Source organism: Lottia gigantea (assembly GCF_000327385.1).
Source record: "Lottia gigantea unplaced genomic scaffold LOTGIsca_9, whole genome shotgun sequence".
Classification (NCBI taxonomy): Eukaryota; Metazoa; Mollusca; class Gastropoda; family Lottiidae; genus Lottia; species Lottia gigantea.
Window position 1 is genome coordinate 3455933 of NW_008710950.1, and position 20048 is coordinate 3475980.

At 31.3% G+C, this 20048-nt stretch overlaps 1 protein-coding gene across 1 annotated transcript; it reads left to right on the top strand.

Annotated features, from left to right (window-relative positions):
* The first annotated feature begins 1578 nt into the window (after positions 1–1578).
* Positions 1579–11264, top strand: LOTGIDRAFT_203299 (hypothetical protein). The gene is made up of 9 exons (XM_009068382.1): positions 1579–1712; positions 5750–5865; positions 5998–6112; positions 6323–6405; positions 8084–8245; positions 8477–8591; positions 8869–8921; positions 9136–9193; positions 9647–11264. Exons 1-9 carry the CDS (start codon positions 1586–1588, stop codon positions 9808–9810), a joined length of 993 nt encoding a protein of 330 aa, XP_009066630.1. The 5' UTR covers positions 1579–1585; the 3' UTR covers positions 9811–11264.
* The last annotated feature ends 8784 nt before the right edge of the window (positions 11265–20048 follow it).

The window sequence follows — 20048 nt, forward strand, 5'->3', positions numbered from 1 at the left end:
GAGGCAAGATATTTTTGCTTGTCTTTCATTTGCTCTGAACAAAAGGGCTAGTGATTATTGTTGTGGGGTAAAAAAAAGGTATATATTTTAATGGAATTACATATAAAAAATATTTTCACTGTTTACCCTTTGAACACTGATTGAAAATGAAACGAAACATCATATACCCTGAACTCCCAAGTGAGTTTTAAGACATTAACATTGTGTGACGTCACTTGGTAACAGCTTGTTTAAAGGGCATTAGTCAAAACTTTCAAAATTTCAGTTACCTAATCATGTAATGGAATAATGGGATTAGAGACATATTTTGTACAATGACATTGGCAAAGAAACAAAACTTGTTCAAGGTGAGTTTATTGATGACCTGGACACACATTATATATAGATATGATAAATGCAATATAATTGCAGACAGTTTCACTTTAAGTTTGAATCACCCCTTTATGTGCACAGTCTATTAAACTATATAGCTACATATTTATACTTTTAAAGGTTAAGTTCAGGCTTATCAAATCATATAAATGAATATATTTATTACATGCAATATGAGGAAAAGGGTTGTTACTACTTTGGTGTTCTGCTAAGTTTTTATTATTCATGCTTCCCAAACAAAATTTTTATTGGTTTACCACTTTAATACTTATTTTTAGAAATATATTTTAAATCTTTGCATGTCCTTTATATTTTCAAATAAATAAAGTTTGATTAAATGTTTTCAATTTACTACAGCTAGTCATATAATTTTAATACTGGTATGGTAAGCTTATAGTATATTATTGAAAAATAAGATGTCATAGTTTCATAAATTTATCAATGCTACACTTATTTGTACTTCTATGTGCATGAGGGAACAATTTTTATTTTTCTATTATGTTATATTCTTTTTCATCATTTCATATATTAATAAACTGTACTTAGTTTCTGATATGAGTTGATCATTTCAAACCATTTTTGCGTGTTTAAGCTTAGATTTGTAGCAGAAATAAGAAACTGTAATAGTATTGCACTACTTAGCTTTGATACCTAAACTGTGTAGAGATGTCATCAGTTTTGCACCTTGGCATGACTCTATGTCAGTGACATAGGCCAACCAAGAAACAGTTTCAACTGTCAATGAACTGTAGTCGAAATCTTACTTATTTTCTGTAAAAATTTCATTTAATATAGAAATAAAATATTGTTTAAACCAAGAAACAGTTTCAACTGTCAATGAACTGTAGTCGTAGATAATCATGACTAAGGTCTCAGACTCAAAACAAATAGATCCTGAATTTTCGGGAAAGAATATGAGTAGAAATTTTTGATCTAGCTTCAAATTTGTAGCAGATTGAAACAAAGCCCATGACGGCCATGATTCATTTCTTAGAGATGTAACATAACACCCGAGTGTTCTATGTTCATTTGTACCTGGAGAATTAATCTCATAAATTTTAATTAATGGGACATTCTACAAATTAGGCTACAGTAATTTTTTTAAACAAAGTTTTCTCCCTTATACCGTGAACAATTTTTAACCATCGGCCAATCGCAAATTCCACGGTGTCATATACCGGAAATGTCTCGAATTTAAAAGGTGTAAACCAAAATGGCAGCCTACACGATTTTAGTTCGAAGGATACCTTTATTATTGTTGTTTTACTTCTCTCTTGCTGAAGACTTCAATCCACTAGATTATTTGCGACGTGAACACACCTTAACAAAACCGTATCAAGGTTTGTGAAATCAGATTCGATTATATGTTGAGTTTGGATATTGTTTATTTTTCATTTTTGTATAGAGTCTACACGGCACTGTTGCAGTTTCGACCCCTTTCCCTTCTCGTTGAGCTATCGTTTTGAAACTTGGTAGAGGGGTTATTATATATGTCCTGAATATTCACAGCAAATTTCGGACAGTTCCAACGTTTCCTTCCATCTTAAATCAATTTTCAAAGTGATGTACTGAGTGAAATTTTCCCCGATGATGGCGAAATGGCAGGGGGACTAAACTCTTTTGTTTACATAATTTGCCAAATCATTCAGTCTCATTGTCAATTTTTCAAATCGGTGTAACGGCTTTTGCAGAAATCATTGACATCAAAATTGTCACTGCACTTTACTGTTTGACACTTGTGCATTGATATGGAAATTTACAATGCTATATAATAGATTAATCCATTCTGAATACTGACAGCAATTTTCAGACTTATCGCACACGCCTTACTATGTTTAATCAATCGCTGAAGTCGTCCCTCTGTGCCCCTATTGCTGCATCGCACCTCGATAACCCTGATAACAAGAAACGTGGCAATATGACTTAGTAATGTGTCTTGATTACTCACAGCGATTGATTTAACATAATATTGGGTGTCTGATTGTTCTGAAAATTGATGTGAGTAATCAAGACACATAACTAAGTCATATTGCGATGGGAAGTGATCGGGGTGCGATGCAGCAATAGGGGAACTTTGCTATGACTTTAGCTATTGATTTAACATAGTATGGAGCGTCTAATAGACCTGAAAATTGCTGTAAGTAATCAAGACACATTAAAAAGTCATATTGTCACGTTTTGTGTCGATATCGCGATCGGAAGTGATCGGATTGCGATGCAGCAATAGGGGCACAGTGGCATGACTTTGGCAATCAATTTAACATAGTATGGAGCATCTAATAGATCTGAAAATTGCTGTAAGTAATCAGGACACATTACAAAGTCATATTGTCACGTTTTGTGTCGATATCGCAATCGGAAATGATCAGGGTGCACTGCAGCAATAGAGGCATAGTGGCATGACTTTGGCGATTGATTTAACATAATAGTGTTTAATAGATCTAAAAATTACTAACTCATATGGTCACTTTTCATGTCGATATGGCGAATTGAAGTGATCAGGTGCACAAAGGGACGACTTCAGCGATTCATTAAGCATAGTACGGTGTGTGTGATAGGTCTGAAAATTGCTGTCAGTATTCAGAATGGACTACTCGTCTCCTCACGTTCCAGTCTAACTAAATTAGGAAAAGAATGGAAATTGATTGTCCTCGGTCTTGTTGCGGTGAAAATGCCAACCAATGAGCAACTTAAAAACTATTAGATTAGGCTATTTGAATATGTAATTTTATATAGAGAATTTTCAGTTCAAAATTTGAGTCACTTCTTACATTATATCTATACGGTGGTGTAGCCTATATTCGTGCGCACCAAATTTTGTCAAAATTAAAATATGCTTATTTTTATACGCCCACATCTCTCTATGTGGAAGTATATTGTCGGCACCCCTGTCCGTGCGTTCCATTTTTTGATGGAATCAAATAAATTCCGTATGTGTATACATATTCATAAGACGAAGATCAAGTTCGAATTTGAGCTATTTTTGACCGTTAGAAGCAGAGTTATTGCCCTTTCCCCAAAATCTTGAATATGATATTACTCTCTTAGTTTTCAACCAATTTTGATGAAACTTAAAATGGTTGTTATTGGACCTAAATCGAAAGGTTTGAGAAAGTTTAGTTTACTTCTGATTAAATTTAAGGCTTTTTCAAGATTTAGGCCTCTTACGTCAGTTTTGAGGAGTTATCGCCCTTTAACTTCTATACAGTAAGTGCTTTTATCAACATCAATTGCTCGTAAACACTCTAAAAACTAGAGTGTTTGAAGGAATCAAAATGAAATTCGGTATGTGCTTACATATTCATGAAACGAAGATCCGTCCACCGTCATCATTTGCTTGTAAACACTCTAAAAACTAGATTTTCGGTATGTGTATACATATTCATGAAACAAAGATCAAGTTTGAATTTGAGCTATTTTCGACCGTTAGAAGCAGAGTTATTGCCCTTGCCCCAAAATCTTGAATATGCTATTACTCTCTTAGTTTTCAACCGATTTTGATGAAACTTAAAATGGATATTTTGTTTCTACCATCCGCATGCCGTGAAGGGCGTATATGGCTGTGGTCCACTATCTTTTTTTTATATCTTAGAAGTTTCCTCAGATATTCTACAAAATAATTAAAATTGGTTTGTTTCTATTTTTGTGTACCGGTACAATGTTTGATCTGGAAATAAGTCAAGAAAAACACGTTGTATGGTTACCCAGTGGTATAATTAACTTCTTTTAGTATTTATCTTAATATAAATTCATTATAACTAATGACAATTCCTTTAAGGAACAATGATTTAAAAAAAAAATAGTGACTGACAAAATAAGATACCTAGCATGATTTATTGCAAAATGTCATTGGAAACAACATAAAAATATGGCCCACATTGTGTTCCTTAGAATTTTTCTGCTGACACTGAATCCGCAAGTTGATCAACTGACTTCATTCGTTGGACTACATTCTAGCAGACAACACTTGGAATTCCAATTACTGATTGGGATTATAAGGCAATTCAGCCGATAAAAACATGTGACGTTTGGTAATAACTGCAATCCGCCATTTTGTATTTGTCAAAGAAAGCCTATACATTAATACATTTGACCTTGTTTGAAACTACTGGATTCATTCTACTAGCTGACATTGTACATATAACCCATGTTTACCAAACAGTAGTTTTGTAAGCTTTTCCAAATTTTTAAAATTGCATAGCAGGCAATATATTGAAAAGAGGCAATTTTTTTCATATGATTTTGGATCAAAATGGTATAATTCTAGGCCTATTATATGTGAGGGTGAAAATCATATTCACATCAGAATGGGTTTTTTTTATTGATAATTACTAATTATAATAATTGGTTTGTAAAATTGTTATCATAATGTTTACTTAACGCTGATCTCTGTTAATTGAATGATGCTCACAATCGAAGCCAAGTATAAAGATATTAACGATCAGCTGATCATTATTAAAACAAAACCACCACTGGTTTTCAAAATAATATCTTTATTTCAATAATTTGTGTTTACGAGTTAACTCAGTTTTGTAGACGAGTTAACTCAGTGTTGTAGACGAGTTAACTCAAGGTTGTTGATGAGTTAACTGTCGACAGGTTGACATGTAGACGAGTTGACTGTACACCCGACATTGTTGTTTGTTAGAAAGGACTTATTAAATAGACACAAAAAAGAGGTCTGAGTGTGTCTTAATCAATGAACTGTTTTTGGGTGTGTCGTGAAACGTGCGAAGAGTTTGTCGTGATAGATAATCATTTTTGTGGCCGTTTAAAAAGAAAGTGGGCCGAGTGTGTTGTGAAAAGTAAGGTAAGAGTAAATAGTGGTTAATAATTGTTTAAAACTTGGTCCGAGTTCAAGTTTGTTATGAAAAGCGGTCTGAGTTGTCGTGATTCTGATTCCAAATACTTCAACCTTATAATATTTCTATGGACCACAAGACATTCTATAATTGTATTTTACTTCGGTTAGCCTATTCATCCAAAGCTGAAAAGGTTAATTTACTAAACATACTGTACTGAAATTAGCACACTCACACAATAACGAGAAAATTGAGCCCTTTCGAAAAATGATTTATGATAACCTCCCGACCAATTGAAATTTGTGTAAGGAATGTCAATCTGCTACCTAATTGCTTATATAAAAAGTTTTCAACAATAATTCATTTTTAATGTGGTTAAGGCATAGGACCTTTTTTAATTATTATTATGGCATCATTGCAGACTTTGTTAAGGCCGGATGATATTCCACTAATCAAAAGAGCAAAGAGAAGATAAAGAAGCTATGCATCACTAAGCTTCATGATATCAAGACAAATCTGTCTTTGTTAAGAAGTATAAATGTTTATAAAGCTTATGGTTTTTGATTAAATTTTAGGTTCTGGTCTATCTGTTCCACTATGGGATTTTGTAGGAAACACTTTGGTGACAAATTCACATATTCGTCTGACTTCAGATCATCAAAGTATCAAAGGAGCTATTTGGAATAATGTGGTAAGATACATAAAACCTTTTTTAAAACTTAACTAATATTTTATTTGGAAAATTTTACCTATTAAAAAAACGAAAAAAAACCCAGTTTTAAGTATATGCATTACAAACCTTTATCTACATGTTTTGTTTTAGCCTTGTATTGTTAGGAACTGGGAATTACATGTTAATTTTAAAGTTCATGGCTCAGGAAAAACTTTATTTGGAGATGGTTTTGCTATATGGTATACTAAAGATAGAATGCAAATGGGTGAGTATGATTAATTCCCCGTCATTAAACTAGAATGTGATATTTGAGTTAAGATATTTTTGGATATCCTGTTATGATTCACCAATAGTCAAATTACTTTTAAGATAGATTAAATGGTGATTTAAATTGTTTTATTATTTAGATCTTTTCGAAATGTGCATAATTGTCATATTTGTTTTGCATTGAGTTTAATTACATTTGATTTTGTAGGAAATGTTTTTGGTAACTCAGATCAATTTGTTGGTTTGGCCATATTTCTAGATACTTATAGTAACCATAATGGTCCTCATAATGTAAGTAATTGCCCACATTTCAAATATTTAAAAAAAAAAAGAATTAAGGTTTGTTGTTATCTCCCTTAGTATAGTTTGTTCAAGTGAAAGCTTGGATTGAATGATCTATTCAAACCATCCCTAATACTTTTATAAATATCTATCTTTTGCCTTTGCAGAGAGTGTGCCTGAAAATTTAATTTTTTTTTAGATAATTATGAATTGTTCTCAGTTATTTTGTAAGCTGCTAAGAATATGGTAATGTTAGACAACTACTAGTTTATATAACAGATTAAAGAATTTAATATAGCTTTCACTTGAACTGAACTGGGTCTCTTGTTATATGCCCACATGGAAATGTGGACGTATATTCCATCGCACCTGTCCGTCCATATTTCTTGTATGCACGATAGAGGCTACAATTTTTATCCGTTTTTGATGAAACTTAGTATGCATATATAAATTCATGTGATCTGGGTCAAGTTTGAAATTGGTAATAATCGGATGAACAGTTTCAGAGTTATTGCCCATGACTTAGTAAAAACATGTCAAATTTGTCTTGTAGGCACGATAGAGACTACAGTTTTTATACGCCCACATGGAAATGTGGACGTATATTGCCATCGCCCCTGTCCGTCAGTCCGTCCGTTAACATTTCTTGAAAGGACGATACAGTTTTTATCCCATCTTGATCAAACTTGGTATGCATGTATATATTGATGAGATCTCGGACAGGTTTGAAATCGGTAATAATCTGAAGAATGGTTTCAGAGTTATTGCCCATGACTTAGTAAAAACGCGTCAAATTTGCCTTGTAGGCTCGATAGAGACCACAGTTTTTATCCGATCCTCATGAAACTTGTTATGCATGTATTTATTGATGAGATCTCAATCAAGTTCGAAATTGGTAATAACCGGATGAATTGTTTCAGAGTTATTGCCCTTGACTTAGTGAAAACGCGTCAAATTTGGCTTGTAGCCATGATAGAGACTAGAGTTTTTATCTGTTCTTGATGAAACTTGGTATGCATCTATATATTGATGAGATTTCTGTCAAGTTCGGAATTGGTAATAATCGGGTGAAAGTTTTTTAGAGTTATTGCCCTTGACTTAGTAAAAACATGTCAAATTTGATTTGTAGGCACGATAGAGACTACAGTTTCTATCTGATCTTGATGAAACTAGATATTCATATAATATATTGATGAGATCTCAAGTTAGAAATTGGTAATATTCAGATCATGAATAGTTTCAGAGTTATTGCCCTTGTGTGCACAGCGATGAGACATTATTCATGTTTGAATTTGATGATAATTTGATGAACTGTTTCAGGTTTTTGCCTTGACTTATAGATGATTTTAAGATTATTTGAAAATTCATTATTAAGCCACTAAAGATTTTGTTATCGTTTCTGACAGCTGGTAGTGGGCCTAGGTTACCTTGCCTGGCAAGCTACCTTTATCGATCTTCATGAATCTTGGTATGCATGTATATATTGATGAGATCTCAGTCAAGTTAGAAATTGGTAATGAAATGATGAACAGTTTCTGGCTTTGCCCTGATTATAAATATATATTTTTTGATTATTTGAAAATTCATTATTAAGCCACTAAAGATTTTGTTATCATTTCTCGTTGTTACCTTGCCTGACAAGCTGTCTTGTAATAAATATAATCATACAATAAGTATTATATTTCAGCATCAACATCCATATATATCAGCAATGGTGAATAATGGGTCCTTAGCTTATGATCATGATGATGATGGAACACATACTCAATTAGCAGGATGTGAAGCTCAGTTTAGAAATAAAAACTATGATACACATGTTGCAGTAAGATATCACAATACAGAATTAAAGGTAACAGTATTCATAGATTTACTATTATAGATTTAGATGCTAGAATTTAACTATTAACACTTATTTTAGAACCTGAGCATCCCTATTCACAGAGTATATTTATCTATGATTTAGATTTTAATTTAAGAATTATAGCAATATAATCTGGGATATAGATATGTATTGTGGCTTTATAATAAAATGAAAAATAAAGTGTATGAAAAGAATGTTAGTAAAGTTTGATAACTACAGGTATCAATGGATATAGATAATAAAAATGAATGGAAAGAATGTTTTACAGTAAAAGGTGTTTTATTACCAGTTGGTTATTATTTTGGTGTTTCTGCAGCTACAGGAGAGTTAGCAGGTTTGCTTAAATGTTTAGATTTATTTTTTAATAAAAACACTGTTTCAATTAACGGTGTTATTATTCTCTTTTTTTCAAAAAAAGATTTTCACATTCATGGTTTCTAAGCTTTGGAAACGAACACCAACCAAGTAACATGTTTTGTGTCTGAAATAAGTTACCTAAGATAAACTTTAAATAACAGGACAGATTAGCAAATTTAGTTTTTCATACCACCAATTTATTTTGGATCTTATTAATAACCCGAGTAATATTTAACAATCATTGTTTCTTTCAGATAATCATGATATTATATCGGTCAAATTTTATGAATTAGATACGGATGATACAGTGAGTAATTCTTATTATTCTGCTTCAAAACAAAATCTTTTAGATTTACCCCCTCAGCAGCCTTCAGAATCAAGTTCAAACAAGGATTTGCTTATTCTTTTGGGATCATTTGGTAACTCTTGGTGGTCAACTAGTGTTTATAGATTGTGTGTAATATGTATATGATTGAAATATGTTATGATGATAATTTATGTTTATTATGTTTGTTTTACAGAATGATACGCCACCATATACTGGATTACCAGAAGCAAAATATATGGAGGAACCTAGAGGTATTTTTATTCTACAATATGCTTTACATTTAAGATGTAATAATGGTGATCATAAAATATCATGTTGTTACTCAGATTTTCAGACTAGGCCTAAATAGATTTTGGTGTTACTGTTTTGTAATGAACAGACAGCTATATGAGTCTCAATTTTCTTATGTTCAAATGATCACATAACAGTGAGCTATATAAGGACAACAAACTTTAAGGGTTCTATGTTATATTATATTGGTTGGATGGTAGGTTATTATCTAATATAATATTATCATTATTATTGATTATATTTCAAATCATTTGACCCTGATGTGAAATGGGACTTTTTGAAAACATCAAGTATACCTTCCTTTAAAACACTTTAGTCAGGTTTCTGTAATATATGAAAGAAATATTTTATTTTCAGTTAATTTCATAACATAACATCTGTAAACTGTACAGTTCATGTGTTTTCCATTTCAGATCGTGTGGATGAAAATAAAGGCTCATATTTATTAGGAAATTTATCAGGAATAAAATTATTTTTTGTTATTATTTTAATTATTATTGGAGTTTGTGTGTGTGGTGTTGTAGGATTTGTGGTATTTCAAAAAAGACAAGAAAATTCTAGAAAACGGTTTTACTAAATTATATGTTTGGTTTATTTAAAAAAAAACAGCATCAATGATCTATTCTTTTCTCTTTCAAATATATATAGCAATGAATTTATACATGGAAAGAAAATAAATTGGCTATCTTTCATTTAGACCTGTCTATTTATTTAAATTAACATCTAGAAAAATAAACCATATTGTTTGATAAGTCTATGCTATTTATTTGATGAAAAAAGGTTGTTTATAAACTAAGCACATGTTATTCTAGAACTGGGCAATATACTGTTTTGGTAATTTGACATGATATATGTTTAGATATATCAACCAAAAATTGAAATGATGATAATACAGTATAAATTTCCCAAATAAAATTATGATTTTAATGAACTTAATCTGGAAACTACATACAATCAACATATTAAGTCGAAACCAGTGAGTTCACTCCTTTGTTATGCAGAATTATTGAAAATTATTAATATGATACAGACTCATTATTTTACTACAACATAAATTTTAAATCTAACTGTTTAAATTTTAAATCTAACTGTTTGTTAAACTCATTTGTGCCTCCCAATTCATCCTTATCCTATGGTACATCAAAGCATTTTGCCTTAGATAACTTAAATGAGGTGAAACAGAGGTTTAACCAATAATATTAAATAATTAGATTAATGTATGGTGAAAAAGTGATGATATAATTGGCTTATTTTGGAATGAGAGTTTTATTGCATGATTTGCTATTAGCAGGGATTAGATGTGTCTTCCAGGGTTTATGTTTGGGTTCCTTTCTGGGTTTATCTGTAATTGTTAAACTTTAATATGTGAATGAATGAATAAATTTCTGAAACATGTTGACTGCATATTGAAATACAGTCCACACATTTCAATTGCTCAAGAAATAATATCTAGCATATAAATCAAATTGTGCTTTCTTTGTGATTTACTTCAGTATCAATTACATATACATGTATATATAGAGTTATAGGGCAGGTCCTTGTTACATTATTAGATAATCTTTACCACAGAATGAAATCCCTTTATACCCACAGCTATCTCGTTATATAGGGCTGGGTGATAGACTGGTATCATGATAAATACTGCTATAGGAATTTATATTCATAGTTATCATGTTACACCATCAAAGCCCTGGTCAGATTAGATCATCTATACAATTTTAATCACTTGATATTTGAAACATGTTTTTTCATGCTATTAAGATTGAGTTGTGATTGACGCAAAGAAGTAACATTTTGTTTCAATACGCAGTAAAACCCATAAGAAATAATGTGATATATACACATCTGGGGATATTTCAATGATAGATATTATGATATCCACTTGAACCAATAACGCCCAGCCCTGCTGTTATATAATTGATGTTTCTGAAATTATTGATTTTAGTGTGAATAATAGGTAAATTTGAATTGTTCATCTCTTGTTTTTGTGTATTGTGTATATTTTGAAGAATGAAATTTTGTTATCTGTCATGGTTTCTTTTTAATTGCTTTCCCGCTGCCCTAAGAAAATTTTCATTAAGTGGATGGGAGCAATGGAACTTAAACATTGTAAAAGATAGCTTGCCAGGCAAGGTTACATTTGCCCACTACTAGCTGTCAGAATAGATACCAAAATTTTTAGTGGCTTAATAATAAATTTTCAAATAATCTTAAAATCATCCATAGGTCAAGGCAAAAACCTGAAACAGTTCATCAAGTTATCGTGAAATTCAAACATGAACAATGTCTCATCGCTGTACACACAAGGGCAATAACACGGAAACTGTTGATCTGATTATTACCAATTTCTAACTTGACCGAGATCTCATCTAGTCTCATCAAGATTGGATAAAAACTGTAGTCTCTATTGTGCCTGCAAGCCAAATTTGACAAGATTTTACTAAGTCAAGGAGTTAACTCTGAAACCCTTCATCCGATTGTTAGCAATTACGAACTCGAGTGAGATCTGATCAATGTATACATGCATACCTTGTTTCATCTAGTTTGGATAAAAACTGTAGTCTCTATTATGCCTACAATCAATATCAATATCCTAGACTTCTGTTTATAAGTGAGGACCAATATCCTAGACTTCTGTTTATAAGTGAGCACCAATATCCTAGACTTCTGTTTATAAATCAATCCCCCAACATCCCAGACTTCTTTTTATAAATCAACACACTGATATCCTGAACTTATTTCTATGAGAAAACACCGCAATATCCTTGTCAGACTTCTTTTCTTACAAAATTTGAAGTTAGTTTCTCAATCTTGCCCTCAACAAGTTTGTTGAACTAAAAAAATTCAGACTGAAAACTGGTTGCTCCCTTCCCAGCAATTTTGATTCTGGTAACTAGGTCAGACGCGAAGTTTCGTATGGCAATACTCCGCAGGAAAACCAATTTTACACATTTTCAGATTGGGTGTATTTTTATTAAGGATAGGTTTCCTTATTTTTAAGTGTTAAATTAAGCATACTATTTGATTAATTGGTGTTTCTAATGAATTATCATGAATTCTTAATAGCATCATTATGTTCTTATTGCATATAATTAGGAGTTTTAACCAATCATAAATGTACATGTATTATACAGTCTGAATAAACAAAAAAAGACCTTTTGACCTTTCTTGATCGGTCACTCATTGGAATTCTGCTGGTAATTCTCTACTAATTTAGCTTATTATGGATTAATTATGGACATGTGAGACAAACTGATATTTTTCCAAGTCATAAGAACACGTCTACTTTCAATTCATATAAGTATTAGCATTTTCATTTACATAAATGAAAATAAGGAAACACATCTTTAATTATAAAAATATTCATTGATTTTAATTAACAAGTTAATCATGCTGCTTTCATCAGAATATGAACATTTTTGTCTTTTAAGTCTACATGTGGGCAGAGAGTCAGAAGACCAACTATCAATATATGTTGAAATAGCGCAACCAATTTGAAATATTCAAGCATGGAGCTAGTTAGAAGATGGTCGTCATCTTATATAAGACTTATTGTCATTGAAAATTTCAGCCAATCAAAAGACATAGATTCATTGGCTCAACCAATGATTAATTAATGAAGTAGTTTGAGTACAAATACCTGCCTAATGGACATTTATCTAATTTGTTGTAAGGTACATCTTATTCCATAATTATCTAATACTTTACAAAATTTACTGTTTTCAAAGGTCTAAATCAAGTAAGTAATACAAAATTGCATGATAATTATGGTGTTCTGTCCCTAAAATACGTAGTGTTATTTAGACTTATCGGTCTAGGTGAAGAGGCAAAAATTCTTATGTGCTAATAACTTCTTTTTGGAAGCATTAATTACGTCACGGGCATTAACATAAAAACAATTCCTTATATATGTAAACCTTCAGACTCATCAAAGATTTCAACGGTTCATTGTGTTTTGTGTTCCGAGAGTACACTTCTGAGAACCAGTTACACTCAGTAAAAACTTCATTAAATGGTTGGTTAGTCTATCTATATAGGGCATTATTATCATAATGAAGATATATATGAAATGTAGTCTTATATAAAAACTAGTTTAAAGTATTAACCTATTTAATCTTAAAAATGAAAATGTGAAATGCAAGTATAATTAAAATATAATGTTACAATGAAGATGTAAATAAGGCACTAAATCAATATTCTAATTTATATAAAATTACCTACATATGGTGTCTTCTCATAAACATAATATATACCTCTAGAAGAATACTGCTGATCTAGAAATATATATCGCGATTATATTCTAACAAATATAATAGGGCATTGATAAAATTCACACATGAAATTCATATTTCCAATATCAAATGGAGAATTTACCTAAATCTTTAAATAAAATTAAAATAAACTTAAATATTATACAATAAAAAAAGTACTTTAAGAAATAAGATATCAGTGAATATATTATGCTAATTCATTCAGTAAAATATAAAATGTCACTTAAAATACATTAAATATTGTATAAGGGTTTTAATGTCAGTTATTGTGTTAAATAAGTGATGGTTTTTGTTGTCTAATTATTAAGTAAGTAGAAACTTCACTCCACTTTACTCGGTACACAAGAAATAAAAGAATATAAAAAAGAAAATTGATAATAACAATAAGTGATTGAATTATTTCATAATTTGCGTCATCTATTAATTAATTGGTTTCCACTTCACTAACCTTTATATGAAATAGGCAATGTATGCTCTGGGAGGCTAGTAAAAATGGATTTTTAATTCAAATATAATAATTAATTGATTGATTAATTGATTTATACTTTTTAGGCAGTTTTCTATAGACAAATCGATTGGAAACTAATATTATGGAATTAAATATTGAACCAAAATTATTTTTGTTAAACATCATAAATATTTATACAACACATACAAAATTGCATAGTTTATCAGCATCTATTAAGATGAGTTTATAAAAAAAAATCGCAAATTATTTGAAGATAGCTTGCCAGGCAATGTAACATACACCCACTGTCAGCTGTCAGAAATAATTACAGTCTGTAGTGGCTTAATAATGAATTTTCAAATAATCTTAAAAATATTTATAGGTCAAGGCAAAACCGAATCATTAAATTATTATCCAATTAAAACATGAACAAGGTCTTATCGACGTATTAACGATAGCAATAACTCTGAAACCCTTCATGCACTTATTTCATTACTAAGACTGAGATCTTATCAGGTCTCTATCCTGCATACAAGACATGTGGACGGATGGATGGACAGGGGCGATGGCAATATACGTCCACATCTTTATGTGGGCGTAAAAAAATACTCTTTCTACCACATCAAAATCATAACAATTTTTTTTACTTTAGTTAAAACATAATAATTTCATGATAATAATAGAAGTAAACACATTATCTTAAAGTTAACTTGAAGATCTTCATTCATAATAATTGATTATCTAGCAGCTCTTTGTGTAAGATATTGGAAATTTCACACAATGCAATATTTTATTAATCTATAGCAATGGAGACCATCTTGTTGCAATTCTCCTTCTCATCATTATAAATATTCACACCAAATTTCATTTCAATTGGATGAAAACTGTAGTCTCTATTCTGTTCACAACCAAATTTTGACATGTTTTATTAATTTATTGCAATGGAGGCTATCTTGTTTCAATTCTCCTTGAAGTTCTCCACAGGAATTCTATTTATTTCTGCCAATGACAAAAAACAATGATTCTAAAGGATTTGATCCCTTGACACAATTTAATAACTGTACATACTGACAACATTTGCGGTAACTTGTTGGCAACAAAAATCCTGGTTGTGTATACACATAGAAAAACACCTGGAGATGTATTGTTTGAGTCATCTTCCATAATTCTAAGAACATTTGTTGAAGAAACGGCAAAGAAGACGTTAAACTGAGAAGAGAGTTTGGACAAGGTATGAGAAACCAGCATTGGAAGTACCACTGTATCCTGAAAGAGTTGAGATTGGGGGACCAGCCCTCATGTATAAGAATTTCCTCAGAATGAACAAACCAGCACAAAGGGGACCTCTGACAGCAGTGCAAGACACCTATCTGGGAGGTTCCATTTTGTTTACATGATTCAGATCATGTGATTTTAGACCATTTCTAATTGGATAAAACTTAGTCACATCATTTACATCTCCGAAATAACTTAAAAATTTTTTGTTAAAAAGATGGCATCTCCCCAACATGTTTCCGAAAATGTTGTCAGTGTGTACAATACTTTCTGCAATCAATACAGCAAATAATTTACATACAATTTCAATTGATTTCAAATCAATCATGTTTCATGATACCAGCTCTTTAATTCTGAACTGAAAGAGTATATTTGACAATGCTATATACACATCATATTCTAATAACTATTTTATTATTTATAATATATATTCTAGGAATGTTGTGTGCCGGTTGCATGTAGTAATAACATTGATTATTCAATATGTATTTTCACTTTCATTCAAATTGTCTTTCATTAAAATTACCTTTGATTTTATATGAAAACTGGCAGTAGTGACCTGAGAATGTCATGATTCTATGAAGTTACATCTTGCCCGTGTCTTCATTCTTCTTTTCCCCAACCTTCTTACATAAACATAACCCTTGTCCATAAATAGATTGGGTTGTGGTTTACTTTATCCAAATAGCTTTGAATGCAGTAAATGTGGTGTTCATATTTACAAAAGAAACATAAATATTATTGGTTGATTGGCTGGTTTGAAAATTGATATCAAGTCACATACTACCAGTGAATATCAAATTTTACAAAAATGGTATCTTGACAGAATAAAGCTAATCTTTGGAAAAAGATTCATAGGCCTAAATGACCAAAACATAATTATTACTTGCTCTCTTGTACACTTAAGAACAAAATAATAAAATTAGTATTTCTACTGGTTGTTTACAATATCATAAGATAGCTTGCGAGGCAAGGTAACATACGCCCACTGGCAGCTGTCAGAAATGATAAAACAGTCTTTAGTGACTAAAGTATGAATTTTCTCATAATGAAGAAATTTTATTAGTTTTAATTCAATTACATATATATATGCCAGTTATTTATGCTGAGAAATTCCACAAAATTTTTTAAAATCAATATCAATAACCAAAATACAACAAACAATTAAATCACACAGCTCTAATCAAGGGCAAAAAACAACTTTTGACGCGTGTTTACAAAGTCAAGGGCAATAACTCAAAAAAAGTTCATCAAAAATATCTCAAGTTAGAACTTGTCCGTGATCTTATCAATTCCAATGATCATAAAAAGTTTGATCAAAGTTGGTTGAAAACTGTAGCTTCTATAGTGCTCACAAACACATTTTGACGTGTTTCTACAAAGTCAAGGGCAGTAACTCAAAAACCATTCGGCGAAAATGCGTCAAATTAAAACTTGTCCGAGATCTTATCAATTTCAATGATCACACCAAGTTTCATCAGAATCGGTTGAAAACTGTAGCTTCTATTGTGCTCAAGAACAAACTTTGACACGTTTAACAAAGTCAAGGGCAATAACTCAAAAAACATTCATTGAAAATGCTTCAAGTTAGAATTTGTCCGAGATCTTATCAATTCCAATGATCACACCAAGTTTCATCAGAATCGGTTGAGAACTGTAGCTTCAATCCTTCTCACGAACTATTTTTAACAAATTTCGACGCGTTTTAACAAAGTTAAGGGCAATAACTCAAAAAACATTCATCGGAAATGCGTCAAGTTAGAACATGTCCGAGATCTTATCAATTCCAATGATCACACCAAGTTTCATCAGAATCGGTTGAAAACGGTAGCTTCAATCCTGCTCATGAACTATTTTTAACAAATTTCAACGCATTTTAACAAAGTCAAGGGCAATAACTCAAAAACCTTTCATCGAAAATGTGTCAAGTTAGAACTTGTCTGAGATCTAATCAATTCCAATAATCACACCAAGTTTCATCAGAATTGGTTGAAAACTGTAGCTTCAATCCTGCTCACGAACTATTTTTAACAAATTTCAACACGTTTGAACAAAGTCAAGGGCAATAACTCAAAAAACGTTTATCGAAAATGCATGAAGTTAGAACTTGTCCGAGATCTTATCAATTCCAATGATCACACCAAGTTTCATCAGAATCAGTTGAAAACTGTAGCTTCAATCCTGCTCACAAACTATTTTTAACAAATTTTGACGTGTTTTTACAAAGTCAAGGGCAATATCTCAAAAACCGTTCATCGAAAATATGTCAAATTCGAACTTGACCGAGATCTTATAAATCTAAAGCATCACACCAAGTTTTATCAAAATCAGATAAAAACTGTAGTCTCTATAGTGCTCATAAAACATGTTGACGGACGGACCGACGGACAGGGGCGACGACAATATACGACCACATATTCATATGGGCGTATAAAAATCAGATAAAAACTGTAGTCTCTATAGTGCTCACAAGAAATGTTGACGGACGGACGGACGGACGGACCGAAGGACAGGTGCAACGACAATATACGACCACATATTCATGTGGGCGTATAAAAATTGATGGGTGTAATGATGCGACATTTCTACAAATACTACACTGAAGTTAACAAGTCGAATAACAAAAAGACTTTAATCCAATTTTAACACTATCTTATGGGGCATTATATAAGTTTTGTGTAAAACATAACAAGTCAAAGGTCAATCTGTTGTACTTTGAGATATGGAATACTATCTTTGCCAAAGCCTCTTTTTCAAATCAAAACTGTGGACTAAATTAGTTCTATGAATGTAAATATAAACATTCCCCATATATAGATATCATTGTTACTTTACAACAAAACAATTCAAGACATCTAGGCTATCATAATACAGACTTAAACCACTAACTAAATCTAATAACTACTTAACAGTGAAAAATAACAAATCAGCTAAAACAGGCTATATATATGAAAAATATCATTAAAAGAGAATATCTGAGTAAAACGCATTGAGGATTTCAACCAAGTTCCAACTCCTTTAAACATGTAAAATATATTAAAGTTTGTACTAGTGGAGATTTCTACATTAACCTTTTGCCTTAGCAAATTTTTTTTCTGAGAATTGGATTTGCAGCCTACAAATAGTGTCAGTCTTAGATTGTCTTTGTGTTGATAAAAATATGCACTGAGCACACATTAAGTCTTCAAAGTTGTTTTTACAGAGGATAATTTTCAGTCAAAATTTTGAACTTTTTTTTTTGGTTTTGAAATCTCTCAAGGAGAAAAGTGTTAGTACTATTTGCGGCTGATATTTCAATTCTCTTAAAAATCAAAAAACAATAGTAATAAGATACAAGATAGCAAGGCAAGGTAACATACGCCCACTGGCAGCTGTCAGAAATGATAAAACAGTCTTTAGTGACTAAAGTATGAATTTTCTCATATTGAAGAAATTCTATTAGTTTGAATTCAATTACATATATATGCCAGTTATTTATGCCGAGTAATTCCACAAAATTTTTTTAAAATCAATATCAATAACCCAAATACAACAAATAATTAAATCACACAGCTCTAATCAAGGGCAAAAAAAAAATTTTGACACATTTTTTCCTTAGTCAAGGGCAATAACTCAAAAACAGTTCATCAAAAAATCAAATTCAAACTTGTCCAAAATCTCATCAATATAACTGATCACACCAAAGTTCATTTAAATCAGTTGAAAACTGTAGTCTCTATTGTGTTCACAAACAAATTTTGACGTGTTTTTCCTAAGTCGAACTTGACCAGAATCTCATCAAATTGGATGCAAACTGTAGTCTATTGAGTACACAAACACATTTTGATGCGTTTTTCCTAAGTCAAGGGCAATAACTCAAAAATCGTTCATCAAAAATACGTCAAGTTAGAACTTGTCTGAGATTTTATCAATGCCAATGATCACACCAAGTTTCATCAAAATAGGTTGAAAACTGTAGCTTCAATCCTGCTCACAAACTATTTTTAACAAATTTCGACATATTTTAACAAAGTCAAGGGCAATATCGCAAAAACCGTTCATCGAAAACATGTTGACAGACAGGGGCGAAGACAATATACGACCACATATTCATGTGGGCATAAAAAAATGATTTACCACCCCAACCCATAAATTGTGTTTCAAACACAAACAATGATTATTTTTGTTGATATAATATGAGAAATCAGGTTTTAGCAGACATGGCTGTGCTTATAATTTTAAATGGTATTGTCTATGGTGTATATATCTAATCCATCTTCACTTCCTCTATATCTTCATGAACAACATATAAAAACTTCTGAACAAACAATGAAAACTTCTCTGAAAAAAACAGGTATACTCTAATTAGCCTACCTACAATATAAATGAACAAATATTTATGTTTTAAAACAAAGTCTATGCTTATCGTTAAATATCAGTGACATCCATATTTTTAACTATATGACTATGATTTTCACGCTGTGCGATCTTCAAACAACTGACCTAGTTCAACTGTTTTTAATATTTCTATAGGTTTATAATGCTCCACAATTGTTGTATTGAGCATGAACTATTTCAACAGTGAAAATATTTTGTTATTGTAACTAAAAGTTTTGTGAAGGTTTGATAGATTTGTGTGACAGAAATAAAACATGGGATCTTCGAAAAATTACAAGTACATTACTTGTCAGATTCAGCAATCGATATCATTCTTCAGACAGTTTTAAAGTAACAGCAGAAGGACAAAAGACGTGGTAAATAATACTACAAGCACATTTGCAACTTTGCTTTCAAAGGTGAAAGCTCCTTAAGACTATGAACTATTGTGAATAGGAGTATGAC